Below are 23,205 nucleotides of genomic sequence, written 5' to 3' on the forward strand. Positions count from 1 at the left end.
TGAGTCTAATTGTTGATGAAATATAGTCGCTCATGGAATATTATATCTGCTGGGTTCAAACTGTAAGTATATTGATGACTCAAGCTTTCTCGATTGATTCTCAGGTAAATCATTAGTGCCTGGATGTTACTGCCATTTCACTATCTTAATTGATTTTAAATGCCATTATGTATTTTAACTTAAGTTTCAAATTGCTCTGGCATGACATTCTTTGCCATATTATCTCTGTACAACTGTCTTCCATTACACAGAGGGATGATGGGGATAGCCATTGTAGAAAGAACCATTCTTTCAAATGTGGCTGTGCACACATTACAGTCATTAGAAATCTTTGCATTTAAGAAGCATCACTCACAAACTAAATATAATGAGCTGAGGTTGGATTTTAATGGGATGTTCATTTGAATATGGTCTGTGAAAGAGTAAAAGAATTTGCATTTTATTATAGCTGTTGAACTAAAATGTAGCACTTGTTATTACTTGCAAATGCTAAAAGAAAAGTATGTAGGTAATGCTTCTTAACTGCATCTCCTTGTCATTGTGTGGAGATACAAGGATGACATTAGCTGTGGTAGGTATGTTTTAATGAGTGCTGGAATATTCTACTTCTCAAAAGATAAAGATTCAGTTACCAATTAGCTGGCTTAGGAGAACACAGTATTCATCATGTTATTTTTCTCCCTTGCATTAAGTACTGAAAAAAAAAAATAGTGAGACACAAAGGAATACAGCCTACAGAAACTCTCTTGACTGTATGAGTGAACTACTTGAAAGCCCATTTGTCTCTCCCTTTAAGGACAGTCATATTACTGGAAAAGAACAATGTTTTCATTTTGGGGTTCCTCAAAAACCTAAATATCATTGCTAAAATTCACTCTTGGTATTACCATCATCACCACATTTTATTCCTTTAATTTTTTCCTTTAATTTTAAATAATGTGTTTTCTGGTCAGGGGTGCTTCTCCTCTTTTCCACCCTGTCCTTTTACCCTTAATAAATTGCTTTAAAATGAGATTAATGTGCAGGCAAATTCCATCATCTACTTTTCTCCTTGTGCACTTGACTGCAGACAAGCCCCCAGGAGCTGGCATCTCAGAGAGACTACTCAGAAGCCTGTCAGAGGGCTCAAAGTTTGTTTGACATCATCAAGCACCCACCTTTAATTGCTTCTTTCAAACACTACTAGAAATCTTGACTACTCAAGCATACCCTCTAATTCAGTGATACAGTGAAAATGCATTAACCTCTATGGCCCAAGTCTGCCTTTAGCCCAGAGATAGAGGTTAAAGTGTTTACACAAAGAGAGTTGGCATTAATTTTTTAATAACTTCCATTTTATTCAAAGAAGGTTAACAATTAATTTACAATCAATAAAAAGACAGGCTCAAAATATCTGTATTAATTTACTTTTTAAAACTCAACTTGGCAGCATTTTTTCTGCTTAAAGCAATAATTAATGCCTGTATCTCAAAAATTAAAGATAAATATTTTATATATATAAGTAAAAACTTATGTGTGCATGTGTGTGCATGTAGCAAAAATAGTCACTTTTTTTGTGATATACATCTGTATTATATAGTGATAATCAGATAAACATATAATTGTAAATATATTCCCATCATAAAAGAAGAATATGCCAAATTGTGATCATTTGGAAATGTGTGTAGTTAAAAAGTTTTGCCTTCCTTTTTAGCTCCAGAATGGAAAAATTCTAAAATATGGTTTTGTTTCGTTTTTCTTCATCTTGGCTCTTAATTTCTACCTGGACCCAAGATTCTACAGATTGCTCCTCCACTGAAGTTTTCTTCACGCACTATTACATCATCTACCTTAGTTCTGGGTCTCATCCCCAATCTGTGATTCCTAAAATGTACTCTCCAGCTTTAGCAGAGCACTTGCTACATGGCAGGTAGGAGGAAGGGACCTACAATACCTGGGTGAACGAGTCGAATGTACTGATAGAGGACAGGTGCCCTCCATGATAGCATCCTTCTGGTATTTGTATCTTGTGTAATCCCTCACCTGGAGTGTAAGTGGGACCTGTTGGTTCCCTTCTGGCCAATATAATATTGCCAAAGTGTCAGTATGTCATGTTTGTGATTTGGTACACAGGACTGTGGTGCCATCTGACTAGGAGACTCTCTTCCTTGCTGACTTGGAGGAAGCAAGTAGTCATATGGGGCAGATCCAGATGGCAAGGGACTAAAGGCGACCTCCTGCCAACGGCCATTGAGAAGGTGAGGTTTTAGTCCAGTAGCCACAAGGAACGGGATGCTACCAAGAATAATGTTTATTGGAAGCAAATCCATCCTGTGTCAATCTTCAGATGAGACGGCAGCTCTAAATGACACCTAACTGGAGCCTTGTGAGACCCGGAAGCAAAAACTGCAGCTAAGTCACACCCAGGCTCCTAACTCCCAGAAACTGTGTGTAACAAATGTGTTGCTTTAAGCCAGTATATTTTTGTTAATATTGTTACATAATACTAGATAACTGATACAATATTCAGACGTAGACATTTTATTGTGAGTTGCTCCTGCAGCAGGACTGACTTGTGAAGTTGCCAGAAATGCTCATTTTTTAATCAGGTAAACGTCAGTGAAAAACCACCAATGCCTGGTGCTTTCCATGGGTTTAAATGGAAATGACACCCAAAATCTAAGGTTCTCCACTAACGAGGCAAACTTGCCTTTTATGTACTCGGTCTCATCTCTTTGTTTTTCTTGTACTGAATTCTTTGGCCAAGGCACTTTATCTACATTTCCTTACAATTTCTTTTGCTAATGAAAGTAAATCAGAAGTGTTTGTCATTTTTTGTCATTTCCAATATCCTACTACTCGTAATAATGTTATGTGTTTAAGATCTCTAGATTTATTGGCTGTATACATACGGAATGGGATGCAGGAATAAAAGTTTCGAGATTGTGTTATGAGTGTGTGAGTCACACAGAAACTGTGACCTTTCCTCTGATTTCAATCCATGGTTTTAAAAATGAGTAATAACATTAGCTGTCTTTAAATGTACAGCAATTATACTAGGATGTAAGATTTTAAGTTCACTACACAATTTTTCCGTAGAGCAGTACGTATGTGTAGATGATAATTCAAGGACAAGTCCAATATTACTTACCCGCAAATTCTTAATCTGCAGTGTGCCTTGCTCTTGAATTGTTGCTCTTGGATCTCTACTCAGAAAAGTAAATCCCTCCTTTAACCAGCTAATTACAGGAAGAGGATCGCCAGTGGCTTTACATTTCAGTAATGCTGTGCCATCCACTGCCAGTGTTTGGTTGGCTGGGCCTTGTAGAATTATAGGTGGGGGTCTATCTGTCAAAACTAAAGAATAAGGCTCTTTTCAGGGTATTTTAACACCAGTACAGTCCAGTAGGCTTGATATATTGACATTGAAAGTAAGGTTTAAGCCCCAACACAATATATATTACTTACAACTTATTCGAAGTAATATGCATATTCTTAGTGATGTATATTCTAAATCTATCATATATCTATCATCTATACATACATACAAATATGCTATACTAAGGCCAGACTATTTATTGTCAATAGCTTCCTCTGTATTACCTAGAGTTAAAATGGCATTGAGATAAATTCTGACATTTTATAAAGACCTAATTGTATAAAAAGGCTTAGTCATATTAAAATTAAAATTAAAATATGAATAGCTTATGGTAGTCAGTCACCTATGAAATGTTCATTTTATCTCATATGCATATGTAAGAAAGTGTGTGAAGTCTCATATGAGTACAGTCAATTTTCACTTTTGCATTTTTCATAATAAATAATTTTACCCTCATGGCACCAGTTGTGTGCTGTATTTATATAGGCTGAAATATTTCTGTTGATGTTAAAATATTAGATTATAAATAATTTACTTCCAAAATTGTGACATTAGGTCACCAAATTAAGGTCATATCATTTGGATGATTTGATTCAATTAGTACTTATAACTGATCAAAGAAAAGTAGTCTAGATTATATTTATCACATGACAAAAACAGTGCTTGCGCAAAATCAGTGTTTACTTATATATCAATTGTCGTGTTCATTTGGGTAAATTTTCCATAATTTCTAAATGTTTAGTTTAGTATTGCTTTTTGTTTATGAAATACTGTTTTGTAGCAGCATTTCAGTGCTTTTAGAAGTATTTAATGATTATTTAAGAAGGACATCAAAATGTACAGTATTGTTTACATGGTTAAGAAAAATACAGAGCTGATTGGAGTTAAGATTTCATTTAGAATTCATTAGAAGATCACCGTATAATCAAAAGGATATGTCCAGGTCCAAGGAAGTCTTTCTAAAGAGAAAGTTCTATAAACTTCAGCATAGACAGCACAGGCTTTGGTTAATTATCCAAATTGTGTATGGTTATATGTAACATATAAAATACATGCAGTATATAAAAACATATATACAAAAAAAGACTTCCACAAAAAAGAAAAAGTATTTCTAAGCAACTGTGAAGATAAACAGTGTTTTTTCTCAAAAAAGTCAACTTGTATTACAATGTATACAATTGAAAACACTTTGCTTAATGCTCAAATTTCCTTTGCCCACCAGCTTTTATAAATGCCAGTTTAAAATTACTGTCTTTCCAATTTACTTGCATCATATTTACTAGAGTTCATAGTTTTGGAAAACAAAACATTAAAGTTAAGCAGCCTGTTCAGAACCTATCATGAGAAAGCCAACCAGATTTAATTGAGGCTAGAATTTATAATACAGTGCTCCTTCGTATCAAGACATTGCAGATTCTTGTCAACCTAAACCTACTTTATCAATGATAAAACCTAAGAAAAACAATAAAAATTGTGTATTGTTCACAAACAAAAATTAGAATCATTTGTTCCACTGCTTTTTTCCATCAAATTCTTACTTTTAATACTAAATAAAACATTTTAAGAAAATACTGAAGTAGAATATTATAATAATTCTGGCACACTTGTCGTAATTAGGCAAATAGAAATTCAAACTAGAAGTTTCATGGGACTTATTTTTATGGGTCAAAAAGAGAAAGCCAATGAACAAAACATTATTAGTAATGTTTTAATGCAGTGAGAAAGTGAGTCTGTATTACCAGGGTAAAGCATACTAATTCATTTTTAAATGATTTTTTTTCAAATTAAGTACCTATGCAGAATTCAGGTAACTTCTTACAACCTGCTTTTATTGTCATATCCCTGAAATCATCAGATGCAGCCAAAGGTCATCTAATTAGTTTTTTTCTTTCTTTTTTTTATTGCTCAAATGAGTAGCTCATCACTTTTTGAATGAATCTGATCGATAAAGTAATTGAAAATCTCCTGGCCAGACATAATTTTCAGTTTCAAGGATGCTATGGGTGAAAGATGACCACGGGTTTCCATGACACTAAGGTCAAGGGTTAAATGAACATTTAGGGATCCCAGTGATCTGTGAACAACTCCATGGTTTTCTCTCACTATGCATTATAAATACTCAATAACCATTCACATAAGATCAGGATGTGACACTTATTGTCAGTACAAGATATAAATACATCTTATCTCCCAGTCTTTTTAGTTTCTATTGGCTCTATTCACGGAGTGCTGATTACAATTTCATAATTCGCGGAGAGAAAAAGATAGAGCAAAAGAAAAGAAGAAATAAAGAACAATGCCAGTGAATTAATGCAGAAGTCTTTTAAAGAAATATATTGAAACTCAAGTATATTCAAACTTATTAGCTTAATCTACGATCGGTAAAGTTTTTGCTCAACATAGCACTATTCAGCATCATTAGCAATTTCATCTTTTATGAATGCTTGAATTATAAATATTTTCATAAAATGAGTCTAACTGTGATAACAGATACATTTGCTATAAATGGAATACAGGCATATCTCAGAGGTATTGTATGTTTGGTTCTAGACCACAACAATAAAGCAAATATTGCAATAACGAAGGCCACACAAATTTTGTTTCCCAGTGCATATAAAAGTTATGTTTACATTATTCTGGAGTCTATTACGTGTAGAATAATACTATGTCTAACAAAAAGTTAGTATCTTAAAAATACTTTATTGCTAAAAAATGCTAATGATTATTTGAGCCTAGAGTGGTCATCTTTTTGGTGATGGAGGATCTTGCTTCAGTGTTGATGGTTGCTAACTGACCAAGGTGGTGGTTGCCGAAGGCTGGGGTACCTGTGCCAATTTCTTAAAATAAGACAATAAAGTTTACCATATTGATTCACTACTCCTTTCATGAAATATTTTTCAGTAGCATGCAATGCTGTGTTACAGCATTTTATCTACAGTAAAATGTCTTTCAAAATTGGAGACAATCCTCTCAAACTCTGATGATGCTTTATCAATGAAGTTTATGTGAAACTTTGAGTCCTTTGTTGTCACTTCAACAATCTTGAACAGAAGTAGATTCCCTCTCAAGTCATTGCTTTCTTTGGTCACCCATAAGAAGCAGTTCTTTATTTGTTCAAAGTGTCATCACATTCTTTCGTCACCCATAAGAAACAGATCTTCATTTGTTCAATGTGTATCATGTGACTGCAGCAATTTAGCCACATCTTCAGGCTCCACTTCTAATTCTAGATCTTTTGCTATTTCCACCACATGTGCAGTCACTTCCTCCACTGAAGTCTTGAACCCCTCAAAGTTATCCAACTTTCTAAACTCCTGATAATGTTGATGCTTTGGCCTCCTCCCGTAAATCATAAATGTTCTTAATGGAGAGTATAATGGTAAATCCTTTCCAGAAGGTTTTTAATTAACCCTGCCCAGATCCTTCAGTTGAATTACTGTCTGTGGCAGCTACAGCCTTAGAAAATATATTTCTTAAATAAGACTTGAAAGTTGAAATTATTCCTTGATCCATGGGCTGATGAATAGATGTTGTGTTAACAGGTATAAAAACATTAATCTCTTTGTACATCTCTATCAGAGCTCTTGGGTGACAAGTACATCGTGGATGAGAAATAGTATTTTGAAAGGAATATTTTTTTTCCTGAAGAGTAGATCTCAACATTGTACTTAAAATATTTCAGTAAACCATGCTGTAAAAAGGTGTGCTGTCATTCAGGCTTTGTTTTTCCATTTATAGAGCACAGGCAGAGTAGATTTGGAATAATTTTAAGGGTCATAGAATTTTTGAAATAGTAAACGAGCATCAGTTCCAACCTAAAGTCACCAGCTGCATTAGTTACTTACAAGAGAGTTAGCCTGTCATTTAAAGCCAGGCATTGACTTCTTTTCTTCAGCTATGAAAGTCCTAGATGACGTCTTCTTTCAATATATGGCTGCTTTGTCTACATTGAAAATCTGTTTAGTATAGCCACTTTAATGAATGAACTTCTGGATAACTTGATGAAGCTTCTATAGTAGCCCTTGATGCTTTACCTTGGTGTTTTTCCTTAAATCTCATCAACCAACCCCTGCTAGCTTCAAATTTTTCTTCTACAGCTTCTTCCCCTCTCTCAGTCTTCAAGGAACTGAAGATAGTTAGGGCTTTGCTCTGGATTAGGCTTTGGCTTAAGGGAATGCTGTGACTCACTGATCTATCCGGACTCTCAAACTTTCTTCATATCAGCAATAGGCTGTTTGACTTTCCTGTCAGTTTTTGTGTCCACTGGAGTAGCACTTTTACTTTCCTTCAAAAACTTTTCCTTTGTATGCCTAACTTTGCTAACTGTTTAGCACAAGAGGCCCAGCTTTTGCCCTATCTCAGTTTTTGACATGTCTTCCTCACTAAACTTAAGCCTTTGTAGCTTTTAATTTAAAGTCCGAGACATGCGACTTTTCACTTGAACACCTGGAGGCCACTGTAGAGATACTGACTGGCCTAATTCCAATACTGTTGTGTCTCAAGGAATAGGGAGGCTCAGGGAGAGAGAGAGAACGACAGGGGACTGGCCAGTGGGTAAAGAAGTCAGAGCACACACATATATCAATAAAGTTTGCCATCTTATATGGGTGCACTTTGTGATACCCCCAAAAATTATAGTAGTATCAAGGATCACAGATCACAGGCCACCATAACAGATGCAATAATAATGAAATTGTTTGAAATAGTGTGAGAATTACCAAAATGTGACACAGAGACCCAAAGTGAGCACGTGATGTTAGTAAAATGCCACCAATAGACTTGCTTGACCCAGGGTTGCCATGAACCTTCAATTTGTAAAAACCATGGTATCTGCAAAGTACAATAAAGGAAGGTATGCCTGTAATCACTTGTTTTTCTGAACATGACATACGTTTTCATTCTACCATGGAATTTCAAATGGCTCTACAATTCCCTGAAATATATCAAAATAAGTGTGGTCAAAATGAAAATAGTGGCTCAGATATTATTAAATCATTAACCTATATGAAAAATCAAAACTATGAATAGAAGCTTAAGGCATCAATGTGGCAATTTCATATTTAGAGACAGATTCATTGATAACATGTGTGTACATATTTAGTTCTTATAGTTTCATTTCTTTACTGTCAAAATCAACAGCATTGTAACTTGCAATCAATGTTTCTGCAAAAGGATCTTGACTTTGTAATTGCTTACTCAAGTAAAAATCAATATAGGAATTAATATTCAAGCCAGTTGTAACAAAATGTTTAGAGCAATCTCAGTTGGCAGAAGATTTAAAATTGGTCATCACTTATTTTTGACCACAGAAGGAAAGCTAGAAAAACTACTGTTTTGTAAGATATCATGAGCTAGTATAAGGTCTCAAAGGTTTTCCATTTATTGTATCAGACGTAATTCTGAATATTCACTGTTTTATGAACCATATCAGTCACATCAACTGGCTCTTCTAGTTCATCACCTTTGCTTCCTACAAATATGGTTTGCCTTTTCCGTAATAATTTCTTCATTTAGAAACATTTGGCAGTCAATCTTCTATAAAATATTATAAGTAGCTAAATTATAGCTGGTATCTTAAGCATTATGTTTGGAGTGTTCTTAGGAATATAGAATAAAATGTAGCCTTTGGTCAGAATATCTTATTTTTCAAGTGTATGTATCTGAACATTTTTGTTGACAGGTGAAAACATAAGATTTTTAAAATCATTAATAATTATCCTTTATTCTTTTAAAAAAATATGGAGGTACAAAGAATCAAAGAGCTTGCCCATCTAAGGAAGAATTTCTCATCACTGCTATCCTTGAACCTGACTTCTCCTTTCAGTTCCATGGCAGTAAATCTCTGCAGCATCAGCAGGTGCAGCCACTAACGACTCAATGTCCCTGCAGCCAATGTTTGTCTGTTCTATTTATTCCCATTCCTGACATGTCACTGAATCAGGCCATACCATGAACAGATATTTAAAAATACTGCCTTTCTATTAATTTTAAGTGACCTTTTAATCTACATGTAAATTTAAATTGTATAAAAGCACATCAAATTTCACCAGCAGAGAAAGAAGAGGATCAAGAGAGGCCGCAGACCAAACTTACATCTCAGAAGCCAGCATTGGGGAGAAAACAAAACTAAAAATCCTCACAAATAAAGGAGAGTAAGAAAGAATTTTCAATTTAAGACATCAAAGAATAGGGATTAAATTCACACTCAGAGGTCCATGAAATATCTCAAATTTGCTAGCTGTCAATTGTGCCAAAGAAGCTGCTGGGAAAAAATCAGATTATGCAGAGCCCTTCATCCTTTTCAACTTTCACTATGAATGTAGGTGCCTCAGTTAAGATTCAAAGTGCATATGTGCAAATAAAAATAATAATTTTAGCATTCTTCAGCACTTTGAAAGGTAGGTAGTTAACTTGCTGAATGCATAATTAAAATCATAGGCATGTCCTAATGTGATTAGCTAACTAAAAACTCATCTCTGATAATATTAAAGGTGGTATCACCTCCTCCTAGAGTGAAATAAAATCATTAATGTCTAGTAGAACCAATCATGTCAGCCTAAGACTCAACAAAAATATACAGATTACATTTCAATATGCAGTGAGTGTGATAAGATTTATTTAAAATAATGCACTATTCTATTTTAAAGAATTAAGTAAATTATCTCTGAAGTTCTTCTTTGGGGAAAATGAGCGGTATTCAATCAGGGAGAATTAGAAACTACTAAAAAATGTGACCTGGATTCAAACTTAAAAGATAAGCACACATAGTAATGATTTTACAAATCAGCAAACTCCACATGATTAACGTGTGTCTAGAAATAAAAATCCGTGTTTTCGTAAGACAAATCTAATAAAGATATCGCACCATCAGTAACCTCCAGCTGAGCTTTTGCTAAAATGCTTCCTGCCACAGTTAAAGCCTGGCAGATGTAGTAACCCGCGTCGGAACGTTGAATGTTGGTGATTGTGAGGTCTCCAGTTGGTGACACTGAGCATCTACTGTTGGGCTGCTGGGGTTGGTTTGGGAAAAGTAGGTTCTGTGGAAGCAAGCACAGTCTCATCAATATTCATTTTCCACTTAAAAAATTATGTGAATAAAAGCTACGACAATTAGGGAATAAAGTGGGAAAAAGAAAATACATAGATTAAAAACTATATGGTACAGAAATGTTTAAATGCCACACAGTGCGTTTCACTGATCAAGTTTTTCCAAATCATGGTGAAATAACATCCTCTAAGAAGTCAATATTTTCTCGTTGAAAGAAAAGTCATCTGTGTTTTTAAAGAATGGGATCTTTATCTCATCCTGATATTCTGCTAGTTAGTTAATATCTTTGAAACTTGTTTCTTTATCTGGAAAATGGGCAAAACAATTCTTATCTGACTCAATTGCTAAGGCCTCCTGAAGATCTGGCCGATAACATGGACTGGGGATGGGTGGTACGAAGTGCACAGCTCTGAAGAATGCAAAGTATGACTGCTGTCGATCATTCTGAATCCTTGATGCACTCAACTGAATTTCTCCCAAAGTTGTTCAAAAGTGCATGACAGAGAGCTGACTGTACTTCTGCTATACAGTTTTTGCACCTTTGAATGGGGCTATAAACAAATACTACAGTTTAAGCAAGATTAAGCAAATTACTGAAGATAAAAAGAAAATGTAGAATGTTTCTAAAAGTGTATTACCTTAAACAATTTCATATTACTTTCTTTTTAAAACAAAATTATTCTATATCTCATATATACATATAGCTTCATTACAAATTGTAAAAGTTCATCTATGAGAGGAGTAACATTAATTTGGATGAACTATGTTGCTTTACTGTTGTTCAATTAAGAAAAACATTTGAGTATAATAAATTACATTGGGGCTTGTTTCCAAGTTGGATTATAAATAAGAAGATATCAATTTTTATGTTGTATTTACTTACAAAAAAGGACATTATAACCCTCTGGGATCTGTTTCTCCATATAGTAATTAATTTTCCAGGTTTGTAATTAAACAGTTTCAATACGTTGCAATCAAGAGGTAATAACATTCAATTAAAGGCACAGGACACGTTTTCACCTTAAAATGTTTTTACCCTTGAAGTAATACCAATGGAAGAGGATAAAATAGGGTATTAACACTTTTCAATTATGCTAAATGACTTTAATCCTGCAAACGATGTCCTATTTTAATTAGAAGCTCTTCTCTTTATTGCAACATGATGGATGTCCACTTTATTAGATTCAAGTGTGACACTATAAGCCCACTTTACATAAACATTACCATGTTATTAAACTCCTTCTAAAAGGAGTGATGTTTGCTAGCATATCAAGAATGTAATTTCAATATGCTGTTGACCTCTTATAAAATGTGTGCTACTATATAAGGCTAGACATTTTCACGCATAGAAACACGATTTGAGAATCAGCTGATTCTACTGTAGATTCCAAATGTATTACCAAAATAAACAAACTGAAAGAGAGAGTCTAAATTCTGAAGTCACTTGAAAATGATACAATAACTCAAAGTGCACACTTCCCTACAATTAGCCATTAGAATACTAATTTACATAGCACTAATATATGAGATGGGCTTTATTCTCTATGGGATCTCTTCTTCTACAATGTACCATCAGTCCACCTTCTAAATGATTCGTTGACATGGAAAATGGCATTATATGAAGGTTAACCCATCATTTTTATTCTCTGCTTGCATGACATAGGCAAAAGAAAATGGATTACAAGCAAAAACCAGGAACTTCACAGCTCTTCCCACCTTGGAGATTGCCTGGGTATCCTATTAGAGCTAATTGGCATTATCAGCACATATTGAGAAATATGGACCATTAAGTTCAGGCTTTTAACTGTTTCTATTGATGGATGGTCATAGATCACTATAAAAACTGGATACTGAAAACAGTAAGACCGATTTATTTTTTCCCAATATCCCAATTCATGATTTGAGAATTTATAATTTGCTGAAGCACTTCTCTGTTGTTCTCATTCACAGTATTTTTTTTTTCTCTCTCCTTCTCGCTCTCCCACCCCATCCCTCTCTATCTGTACCTCTGTCTCTCTGATGGGAGAAAGATAGGTGAGGGAAAGAAAACAAGACATAAGATTTTGTGTAATCTTTAACATTGATATCTCTGGAATTATATGCCGCTTTGTCAAATACAGAAAAAGGAATACTTAAGTGCTATTTAATTGTTATTTATTTTGAAACCATTAAAAAAGATGTAGCATATTTAAATACCCTATGCTTATTAAGCTACAAGGCCAATACACATTTTATGCACTACCTTGTAATTCAACTTGGCGCTACTTTAGGGAATGTGATTTACACATGATATAGTCTTAGCTATATAATAACAAGACACATTATAATGAGATTTCACTCAATACATGGGTTTAAAGTGTAAGTATGCAATGATCAAATTGCTTTACATCATTATATTTATTATCAGTGACATAACATTTTGCTTAACCTTCATAATGTGTAAAGCAATTTTATATATAAAACGACTTATTCATTTAAACTTTGTGTGAAGTAAAATGTATTAGCCTTGTATTTTACATTAAGAAAATGAGTTTCAGTACATTTAAATAGCACTACAAAAGTTGTACAATTTATAAGGAGCAAACTGGATTTCGAATTTTCTCCTTTGTGTGTGTGTGTGTGTGTGTATGTATGTGTATGTGTGTGGTGTGTGTCTATGTGTATGTATGTGTCTCTGTGTGTCTATGTGTGTGCATGTGTGTCTATGTGTATGTGTGTGATGTGTGTATATGTGTGTGTGTGTGTATGTGTATGTGTGTGGTATGTGTGTATGTGTGTGGTGTGTGTGTGTATATGTGTGTGTGTCTATGTGTGTGTGTATATATGTTTAATTGTCATGCTGCCTGACACTTACTTTAGAGTCTGAGACACTAACATCTGAATTTTAAAGCAAACAGTCAAAGAACTCTATGTGTGGAAACCTATTTTATAATTACTAAATTATAAAGAAGATTTGAGAGTTAAGACGTGGAACAGTTCTGATGTTGGATACGGCAATGGCCATCACCTTTCCTTACATTCCCATCACTACACTTATATTCCACAAGTCACAAGAGGAATGACTCCAACAAGGAGAGCTGAGTGAGGAATAAAATGCCATTCATCCATCCAGACTGAGCTGTTAGAACTGCCCACTATGAGCTGGCACAGGAATTTATAGAAACCCACAACAGTTAGAGATAACGGCTGAACAGAACTTCTAAAGGCTTCCTTGCACACATGTATGTTGCAGATAAATGTATGTAAGTTTAATCAACAGAGTCCTCTAATGCAACTTGTATTTCCCATCTCTGGCCAAGGTTTTATATTTCCAGAGACGTTTAATAATGATTTCCATTATTCCCAAGGAAATTCTTCTGGAACGTGTAGTAATAACAGAATGTGGTGAGGAAGACCACCAGGAGGTCTCTTCCTCAGAATATGCCTAGTAGTGCATGTTTCTAGAAAGTTTAGAATGAAAATATCTCCAGGTCCCATGGGAATGCATGGACACATTATTTTGCAAACAACACAATTTTTGATCTAGTTTTAGCTGGAAATTTTACTCATTGCCTACGAACCTAGAAGCTAAGCAGTTGTCCAAGTTTGGACCAAGTTCTAAATGAGAAAACTAGTATATCCAGTTGACTTTTCATAGAGACTCTGAGAGGCCATGTTGCCCAGAGAGGGCCCTGCAGAGGACAAACCAGGGCAGAACAAAGACAAGGTATGGGTTCCTTCTAGGGTACTACGTATTATTTCCTGTCTAACCACACTACGGATGAGTCCAGGAGGAACGCAGAAGGAAAAGATTTATCCTACTCTTAAATGGAAGCATGCTTTAATTAAGGATAAGAAAAGTCATTTATGCTGTGTATTTAACAGAGAGGATTGAAATTAAATTCTGGGTCAATTAAAAAACATATTTCTGACTGTTTTCCATGTCACAGAGACTCTATCATACCACGTAACTCAATACAAGAAAACAAAATTAGCTTCACCTTAACAGATTTTAAATCGCTACAGAGGTTTTGGTGTGACTTTTAACGATAATTTTGTTATATTGCTTCATTGCTGTTGTGTGTAAGAGACAGAATTTTGAAAAGATTAATACTAGAAAATAAAGAATGCTATTACTAGAACATCTGACTCCCACTTAGTTTTACATTCACCACTCTCTTTTTCAGAAATAAAATGAATTCAAACATTGAGAACAAGAGAAGCAAGGCAGGTTTCAGGAGCAGCAGAGACAGCAGAAGTTCCGAGATGTCAGAAGCGCAGCGAAGCCTCACGCTCACCTGGCTGCCTTCTTTCTGCCAGAAAACAGCTGGCTGTGGGTTTCCTTTCGTTTCACAGGGAAATGTCACCGTCCGGCCTTGAGCCACAATCTGATCTCTTGGCCGAACCACAAACTGTGGGGGAGCTATAATTGAAAAGAAAAGAAAGTGTGTAAATATCAACCACCGACAAAGAAAAATACATCAGGGAGAAAATACGGTACTATGTTGCTTGTTCAGTGCCAGGGAGCGACTACAGTCTATTATTTACTTTTACACATTTCTCAAAACACAAAAAAGAAAGACATTATATTCAATCAAATGTGAGGAAAGAAGCAAAATTTTTAGCAGACGTATTTTTAAATGTTGTACATTGTAATCCTTTGGCCTATATATCCTTGCATAGAAAGTTAGATTTTTTTAATGATTTTAACACTTTTAAGGAAAAATATGGATCCTCAAGCTGGTTCTGTTTTTTAAATAAATAAAGATAAAAAAAGAATCACTCTTACTCAACCATCTCCTTCCTCTAAAGTCAATTTATTGACAAGCACTGGCTGTTTTTATAGTAACTGCAAGAATTATATAAGGCACAGGGATACCAGAAGGTATAAAATATGACCCCTATTCTTAAAGTGCTTATATCTAGAATTCAAGAGTTGAAAGATTAAAGACATTGAAGAATTGAAGAGATGGGAATTACATACAAGGGTAATAAGCAATATAAATAAATGTACTGAATGGTTGACTCAATCTAATTTATTTCATATAGATAGATAAAGATTAGTCCAGTAATTACTATGTTCCCCTACTGGGCACTCAAGATACAGAGATGAGAAGCTTTTATCCTGAAGCCATCAAGGAGCTTATAGTCTAATGGAAAGGAAAAACACAATGACAATGATGAAAACCAAAACAAAATTAAATCAACACTTATCTAAGACTGTGGGAAGTGCAATGATAGAGGTGATCTCAGAGCACAGCAGAGGAGAATTTAAGTTATTGTATATATAATAAATATAATAAAACTTAGGAGAAAGAAATCCCTTGGTGTTGTAAAACCTACAGAAAGCTCTGTGTAGAAAATGGGCATTATGGTAGCTTTGAGGTAAACGGAAAAATGAACACATGCCAAACAAGGAGATTATGGAGCAAAGTACAAGAAGCGAGAACAACCGTAGGATACAGTGTGTAATTTGGCAGGATGGAGGGTCCAAGTTATGTAAACACTTTTGGCTACAAAGGAGGGTTTAAGAAGTCAACCTGAGGATTTTATTCTGATTTTTTCTAAGCTGAAAAGTGACAGATGCAAAAGATAATTTTTGGCTGCTTTAACCCTCTAATGAATGTAGCATGGATTGGAGAGGAAGGCACTTAGTCCGTAAAACAAGGAGTCTAACTGGGAGGCTATTAAAATGGTACAGGTGAAGCTAATGAGACGAAGACATAAGTAACTCCAACAGAAAATAAAAGAAAGGGATGGGGGTAAAAATCCTAAGAAAGTTCAGATTTAAATGGTGGTCTAATGATCTTGAGAGAATAAAGGGAAAGACAGTATAACTGGAAGTTTTCACAAGGGCATCTCCCTACCAAAACCCATTTTTGTTGAACAGAAAACACTGTGCTTATTCCATGACTTTTGTAATAATCTATTTCCACTTAAACTAGCTGCTTAGGCTAGAAAACGGAGACAGAAAACACTTTAAAATCAACTCTAATTTTTATAACCTAGTGGTACTTTAAAACCCTCTAACCATAAGTGACATCTGGTAAAAACTGTCACTTGAAATCATTTCAGTGCTTCAGGAGAAAAGAAGTGCAGGTCCAAGAAGAGGGTGAATGTAGAGCAGCCCCAAACGTGAAACCAATTCCTCAGCCTTACAAGAACGCTAGCGTGGAAAAAGCAGCAGCATTTTTCCAAACAATTCACTGGGATTTGTATTGACTTATTTTTTGGTGTTCTATTATACTGCCTCCTAGTTCAACACATCTAACACATACCCCAGGGACAGATGGGATAAATCTACTAAGAGAAATTTTCTTCTATAACTATAGATAACAGAAGACTCATTCTAGCAGTATGGAAAACCCAGATTTATGAATCTGTTTGAACAGAGCATGGTATGTGTTGCCTTGTATTTTCAGGAGATTAGTTGCTTCTTACAATCTTCTTGTTATTTCTACGCAATTCTCCTGAATCAGCAGATACATTGATTTTTTTTCCATGTTTTCTAATAGAAATGATAGTTTAAATCAATGTTACAAAATTACCTTACAGAAAACTCTTAAAACACTGCAGTGACCATTTTTTTCAGTAGAAATGTGAAACCACCAGGTATTTGTACCAAAAAAACATTTAAGGTTTGTTTCTGTCATCTGCAATATTGTAGAAAAATTATATTTGTTATGAAAAAGTTGAGTATCTCTTTGTAATTCTATAAAGAAAAATAAGAGTGTCAACATGGACATTTGCTAAGTGAGAAGTGCTGAATAATTTAGCATGTATCTAAAATTATTAAAAATTCAAAACTCAGTTGAGTCAAAATCAGTCATTTAAAAGACTTGAGTAAAAATCACCTATTTAGCTTATTAGTTAATTTGTACTGCTTTGGGCCAGAAAGAATTTAAATTATCTCACAAAAGTTGTTAGTAAAACCTTAGCGTCTTGGATACTCTATACAGTCCTTCTTTATAAATTTTTTAAATTTATTAACTGAGAATAAACATGATTGAAATCATCAAATGAAATCAATGAAATATAAACATATATTTATGTGTTTTATAGTTTCAAGTATATTATTCTTCATCTATCCAGTGAAATTACCAATCTCTATCAGTAAAATTACCAGGTGTCCTTTAGAAGTACAGACTTCCATGAATTTAATTTTCAAACTTTTGAAAAATTTTTTTGTGGATGAGTGATTTTGCAAAATTCTTTTGGCATCTAGATACTACAATTTTAACACAGCTGCTAAAATATAGTCCTCAAAATAAGGACTGACAAATGACCACATCTATGCATCCACTTTTCTGAAAAGACATAATTCATCCATTTAGTCACACAAAATATATTGACTGACTAAAAATGATGATACATTCTGGTTGCTACAGGAGATGGGAAGCCAAATAAAATTGTTCTTGCCCTGTGGCAGAGACTTACAAGTAAATACATAAACAAATACACAAAAACGGCAAAATGTAATTTTTTCAGTGAAAACAGAAAAAAATGCAGAGGGCACCAGGGGAGAGAGAGTGGAACAGAACCAATCAGGCCATGTTGTGAGAAAAAAAAAAGAGAAAAAGTGCTAGGGCATGGCCACATTAGAGCTGTACTTTGGAGGACAAGTAAGAGTTGACTAGGTGAAGAGTGGTAAGGTCACTTGGGACAAAGAGAAGCAGCATATAAGGCAGAGACCCACTGAACTGGATTTTTAGGAGCTTGTAAAGGATTCTGAGAATAAAAGAAATCTAGGTCACAGAGGTGATATAGATAGGACCAGATGATTCCTGCTAAACGGGTGTGACATTTCGTCCTGAAAACCATAAAGATCTGTTCAAAGACATTTTTGTAAGAAAGATACAATCAGATTTATATTTTGGAAAGGGTGCTTTAGAAGCAATGTAGATGAGGATTAGAGAAAGAGCAAAGACAAAGAGCTGGGAAATCTTCACAAGTTGGGGCAGAAAATCCAGTTGAGAATTTTTATTTATAGTAGCACCGAAGATACCATTTCATCAGGGCTTTTAAAGGACAAAGAAATTCTGCAAAATCATGACATAATATTTGCCACTGATAGTATAATCTAAAAAGGCCAGGAAATTATAATTTCTGGAACTTTTACCCAATACTGGATTATTTTAAAGACCACTAACAGAAAACTGTCAGCATCTGTTATTTATCCTACAAAATATATTTTCATGTGATGTTTATTTATATTGTACATTTACTCCAAGTTGTAATGTGTTGTATTTCAAATGCATCCAATAGACTATTGTCACCAGAACTTATGCCACATTGATCTTGCTGGAACTAAAATCATCTAATCATTGTTTAATTTAAAAAAATGGAAAATATGGAAACATTTATCAAAGCAAAAACTTTGAAGAGTATTCAAGTCTGTGAAAATACACATCCTTTCCTATTATCACCTGAAGGTGGACCAAAGAAACAAATGGCATCAATTACTTTCACTTTTGTAGACTCTCTGCCTGCCCAAGATCTATATTGCAATCTTCTGTGAAGGGATATCAGCTGAAGGAATTTATTTTTGAGGTTTTAAATGAAAAACTGCATCAACAATTCTTCTAATAACCCTGCACAGTTTCAGCGTCTCTGCCAGGTGGCAGTGAGAATGGTCTGGAAACACAGTATTTGGCTGATGGCACCAATGGGAGGGAGTAGACAGAGGTGGCATTTTATCAACACAGCACAATAGCACTAAGTGTGCTATACATAAAATAGATTTTCTATAATGACTCCCATTAAGTATAAAAAAAGAAAAAAAAAACACTACTAGGTCCTCAAGATGACAATTCCAAACACACGTTTAAACCCAATGTGAATTAAAGAGATTGAGTTATAAACTCCAGAAGAATATGCCTGTTATAAAAATGGCAATTCTCCTATATGTCTCTAAGAGAGAAGACTATAAAATATGTATTTATATTATGTCTAAAACCTGAAAGCATTGGAAAAATCTTTTGTAACTACGATGTAATATCCTACTTGCTTAATCTGTCAAGTGATTATACCTTATTGCTTCAGCTATAACTAGAAATGAGATGAAGCCAACAGAATGGCACAATTTAGTGTTTAATCAACACTTGCAAGTTACAAAACAATAGCTCTGTAAGAAAAGTATGTTGTGTGATTTCCAGAGAAGTAGACCCAAATATAAAAAGGTCAATTAAGATTAGAGGTCTGGGACAGTTCACTTGAAACTGTGTTTTGAGAATTTATATACAATGCACAGTAAATTAGATTTGATTTCTGCTAAATTATGCTTTGATACTGCATTCAGCCCAAGCTGGCCTCAATCAAAGTCACACTACAGTTCTGTTATGTTAATGCCTGCCAGTGAGTGCGAGTGGGTGATATGGAAATCAGATAGCTGAACATGAGTAGCAAGCACAGGCTGGGCATGAGGTGGGCTTTGAGATGAGGGGATGGGGGACTCAAGGTTAATCACATCATGTTCAGAGTGGTTTCAACAGGAAAATACGACTTCCTGTGGCAGGCATTAGCACGGAGAGAGTCACGCAACAGCTAGGTCCATTCATATGTGGCACAGGGTGAATACAGGCATGCTCAGCCACTCTTTTTCTTTGGATATAATTTTATGCCTGATGAATAAACTTTTAATTCTATAATAGCCATTTTGAATTTTTTGACAAACTCAAGTAGAATTGTTTTTGCTATTTCATATATTTGCTTGTTAAATACTAACATATTCTATAAGCATATTTAAGAAGCATTCTCTTCCATCATTTGCTTGAGTTAAAATTTCACTTAGTCACAACCCATTTAATAGAATGGCAATAATTAACATTAATTGAGTGCTTATTATGTGCCAGAGTTTGTGTTAACCCTTCCACAGGCATTATCTCAATTAATATTTGAAAAGCCTTATGTTTCAACTACTATCATAATGAAGTAAAACTAGTAAACTGAATCTTATGAAGGGCATAAGTAACGCAGCTTTATTATTTTATTTTATAATTTTGAAGTTCCGCTGTGTGTGTGCAGGATGTGCAGGTTTGTTACATAGGTAGATGTGTGCCACGATGAACTGCTGCACCTATCAACCCCTCACCTAGGTGTTCACCACAGCATGCATTCGCTATTCTTCTGGATGCTCTCCCTCCCGCCGTGTGCCCCCACTGTCCCCGACTGGCCCCAGTGTGTATTGTTCCCCTCCCTGTGCCTATGTGTTCACATTGTTCAGCTTCCACTTATAAGTGAGAACATGCAAGAAACACAGCTTTCTGAAAGTTAAATTAGATTGGAGGACAGGTTTGATTTCTGGTTTATTCCAATGCCACAGGAGGAACTCTTAAACACTGAGATGCCAGATTAATTTGGTTCCCTTTGAACCAAGATCTGATTAACTAAAAATGTGTCATATCTAACACCAAGAAGAATGATAGAATTTTAATGCCATAATTTCCAATACGCTATAAAGATTTGAAAAATAATAACATTATGTTTTCCCTGAATAATTGTTTTTATCATTAGGGTAGCATAAAACCCATTGTCTTTCTCTTTCTATACTACCTAGAAGTATAACCGTTCTTAAGTACACTTTCTTCAAGTCACTCTTTATTCATAAACCTATCGTGCTTTTCATTTCATCACAGTGAAAACCTACAATTCTTATCATAGCAATGCTTGCAAATTATTCTCCTCAGTGTAGCATTTTGGCTTCCATCAGCTGATCTAAGATTTTCCAATCCTGACACTCATTTGTCCTCAAACTAGCTCCAGCATTTCAGCACAGCAGTCTCTCCTTTCAATCACTGGCATTTGCTTGGTCTTGTGGTTAACCCACCCTGATGTCATTTATCCTTTGGTCCTCATTGTCAACAATGATTAACCTGAACAATCTCTGACCTTGTGCTTGTCTTGTGTTCTTTCCAATTTAAGGTACTTGTTCTTGCTTGCATTGCCTTGTTTCTCTATTTCTCCCTAGCCTCTGTGTCAGACTTCCTCAGTCCAGTTTGAAGTTTTTACTGGTATGGGGTGCGGTCTACTATTTAGCATATAAATGGCGTACTTATTTCACCTAGAAAAGCCCAAAACAGTGAACACTAACTGAATGCCTGGGAATAGTACATTTTAAAAAGAATAGAATCCTTGATCTAAAGCAAATACTCAATATTTTTTCCATTTCATTATACCTAAGGAATAATATACCTATATTATCATACCTATTGCATTATACCTAGACACATACCCACCAGTGACAGTGACTTACTATTGCAGTAGTAAATATGGTGTTTGAAAAAAATATATAGGTGATTTGAAACAAAAACTAATCGATTCTGATATATGTTGTTTCAAATATGTTACCTGAATACAAATCTAACCGATTCTGATATGCCCTTTTGTAGAGAGTGCAGCTACACCACGTTGGAAATTTACGACCCAGGACTATAAATGAGTAGTCAACATTCCAGACTAACAAAAGCACTACAGACAAATAAAGGCATTGTGTAACACTGGGTTTTAAAAGCTCCTGCAAAAGGCCGCGCGCGGTGGCTCACGCCTGTAATCCTAGCACTCTGGGAGGCCGAGGCGGGTGGACTGCCTGAGCTCAGGAGTTTGAGACCAGCCTGGGCAACACGGTGAAACCCCGTCTCTACTAAAATACAAAAGAAATTAGCTGGGCATGGCAGGGTGCGCCTGTAATCCCAACTACTCAGGAGGCTGAGGCAGGAGAACTGCTGGGAGGTGCAGCTTGCAGTGAGCTGAGACTATTGCGCCACTGCGCTCCAGCCTGGGCGACAGAGCAAGTCTCCGTCTCTAAAAAGAAGAAGAAAAAAAAAAAGTTTCTGCAAAAATTAGTTCATAGGCTTGCCTCCACCAACAAGAAACAGATAGTGAGAAATCGTTTCTTTGCAATGCAGTATAGACCAGTAATAAGAGATAAATGTTTACTCAACTCAGGTTGGGTTCTAATTTATACATGATTGTTTCTTCAACTTATTTAACTTTATTTAATTTTTACTCTGTAATATTTCATTTGATTTCCAAAGATTTTCTGTTAGTAATATTGGAAATGCACACACACTGCCATGGAAATGTTTGATTTGAAGCGTATTAACACATAATTCATCTCAGAGGAAGCAATGTATTTATAATAGAAAATATAAATTAGAAATATAGGATTGAAAATAATCACTTTTATAAAGACTAATCACACTTTACTCATTTGTCACTATTTCCAAGAAATGTAAATGGTCGGGCGCGGTGGCTCACGTCTGTAATCCCAGCACTGTGGGAGGCCGAGGCGGGCGGATCACCAGGTCAGGAGATGGAGACCATCCTGGCGAACACGGTGAAACCCCGTCTCTACTAAAAATACAAAAAACTAGCCGGGCGCGGTGGCGGCGCCTGTGGTCCCAGCTCCTCGGGAGGCTGAGGCAGGAGAATGGCGGGAACCCGGGGGGTGGAGCTTGCAGGGAGCCAAGATGGCGCCGCTCACTCCAGCCTGGGCCGCAGAGCAAGACTCCGTCTCAAAAAAAAAAAAAAAAAAGCAAAGGATCAAATTGCTAAATTACCTACCTTTCTAATTAACTATCTTGTTTTGTTTTTTATTGGGTCCATGGCAATAAATCCTTTAGATGAGTGATACACATTCTTTGCCACCAGCTACTTACTTGTAGCTAATAATAAAAATCCTTATTCCACAGTAAAATACCAATGTCTATACCTGATATGGTTTGGTTGTGTCCACACCCAAATCTCATCTTGAATTGTACCTCCCACAATTCCCACATGTCATGGGAGGGACCCCGTGGGAGGTAATTGAATCCTTGAACTG

General features: G+C 35.4%; 1 protein-coding gene across 5 annotated transcripts in view; it reads right to left on the reverse strand.

Moving 5' to 3' along the window:
* ROBO2 (roundabout guidance receptor 2) overlaps positions 1 to 23,205 on the reverse strand; it is a 602,415-nt gene that overhangs the window by 91,100 nt on the left and 488,110 nt on the right. For all 5 annotated transcript variants that reach the window (XM_015128844.3, XM_077994326.1, XM_077994327.1 and 2 more), the window contains exons 7-9: positions 14,684 to 14,808; positions 10,224 to 10,395; positions 3,131 to 3,336 (exon numbers count right to left, since the gene is read on the reverse strand). In XM_015128844.3, the coding sequence (XP_014984330.1) occupies positions 3,131 to 3,336; positions 10,224 to 10,395; positions 14,684 to 14,808 (503 nt within the window). The remainder of the gene's footprint in view (positions 1 to 3,130; positions 3,337 to 10,223; positions 10,396 to 14,683; positions 14,809 to 23,205) is intronic.

Source organism: Macaca mulatta, chromosome 2 (assembly GCF_049350105.2).
Source record: "Macaca mulatta isolate MMU2019108-1 chromosome 2, T2T-MMU8v2.0, whole genome shotgun sequence".
NCBI lineage: Eukaryota > Metazoa > Chordata > Mammalia > Primates > Cercopithecidae > Macaca > Macaca mulatta.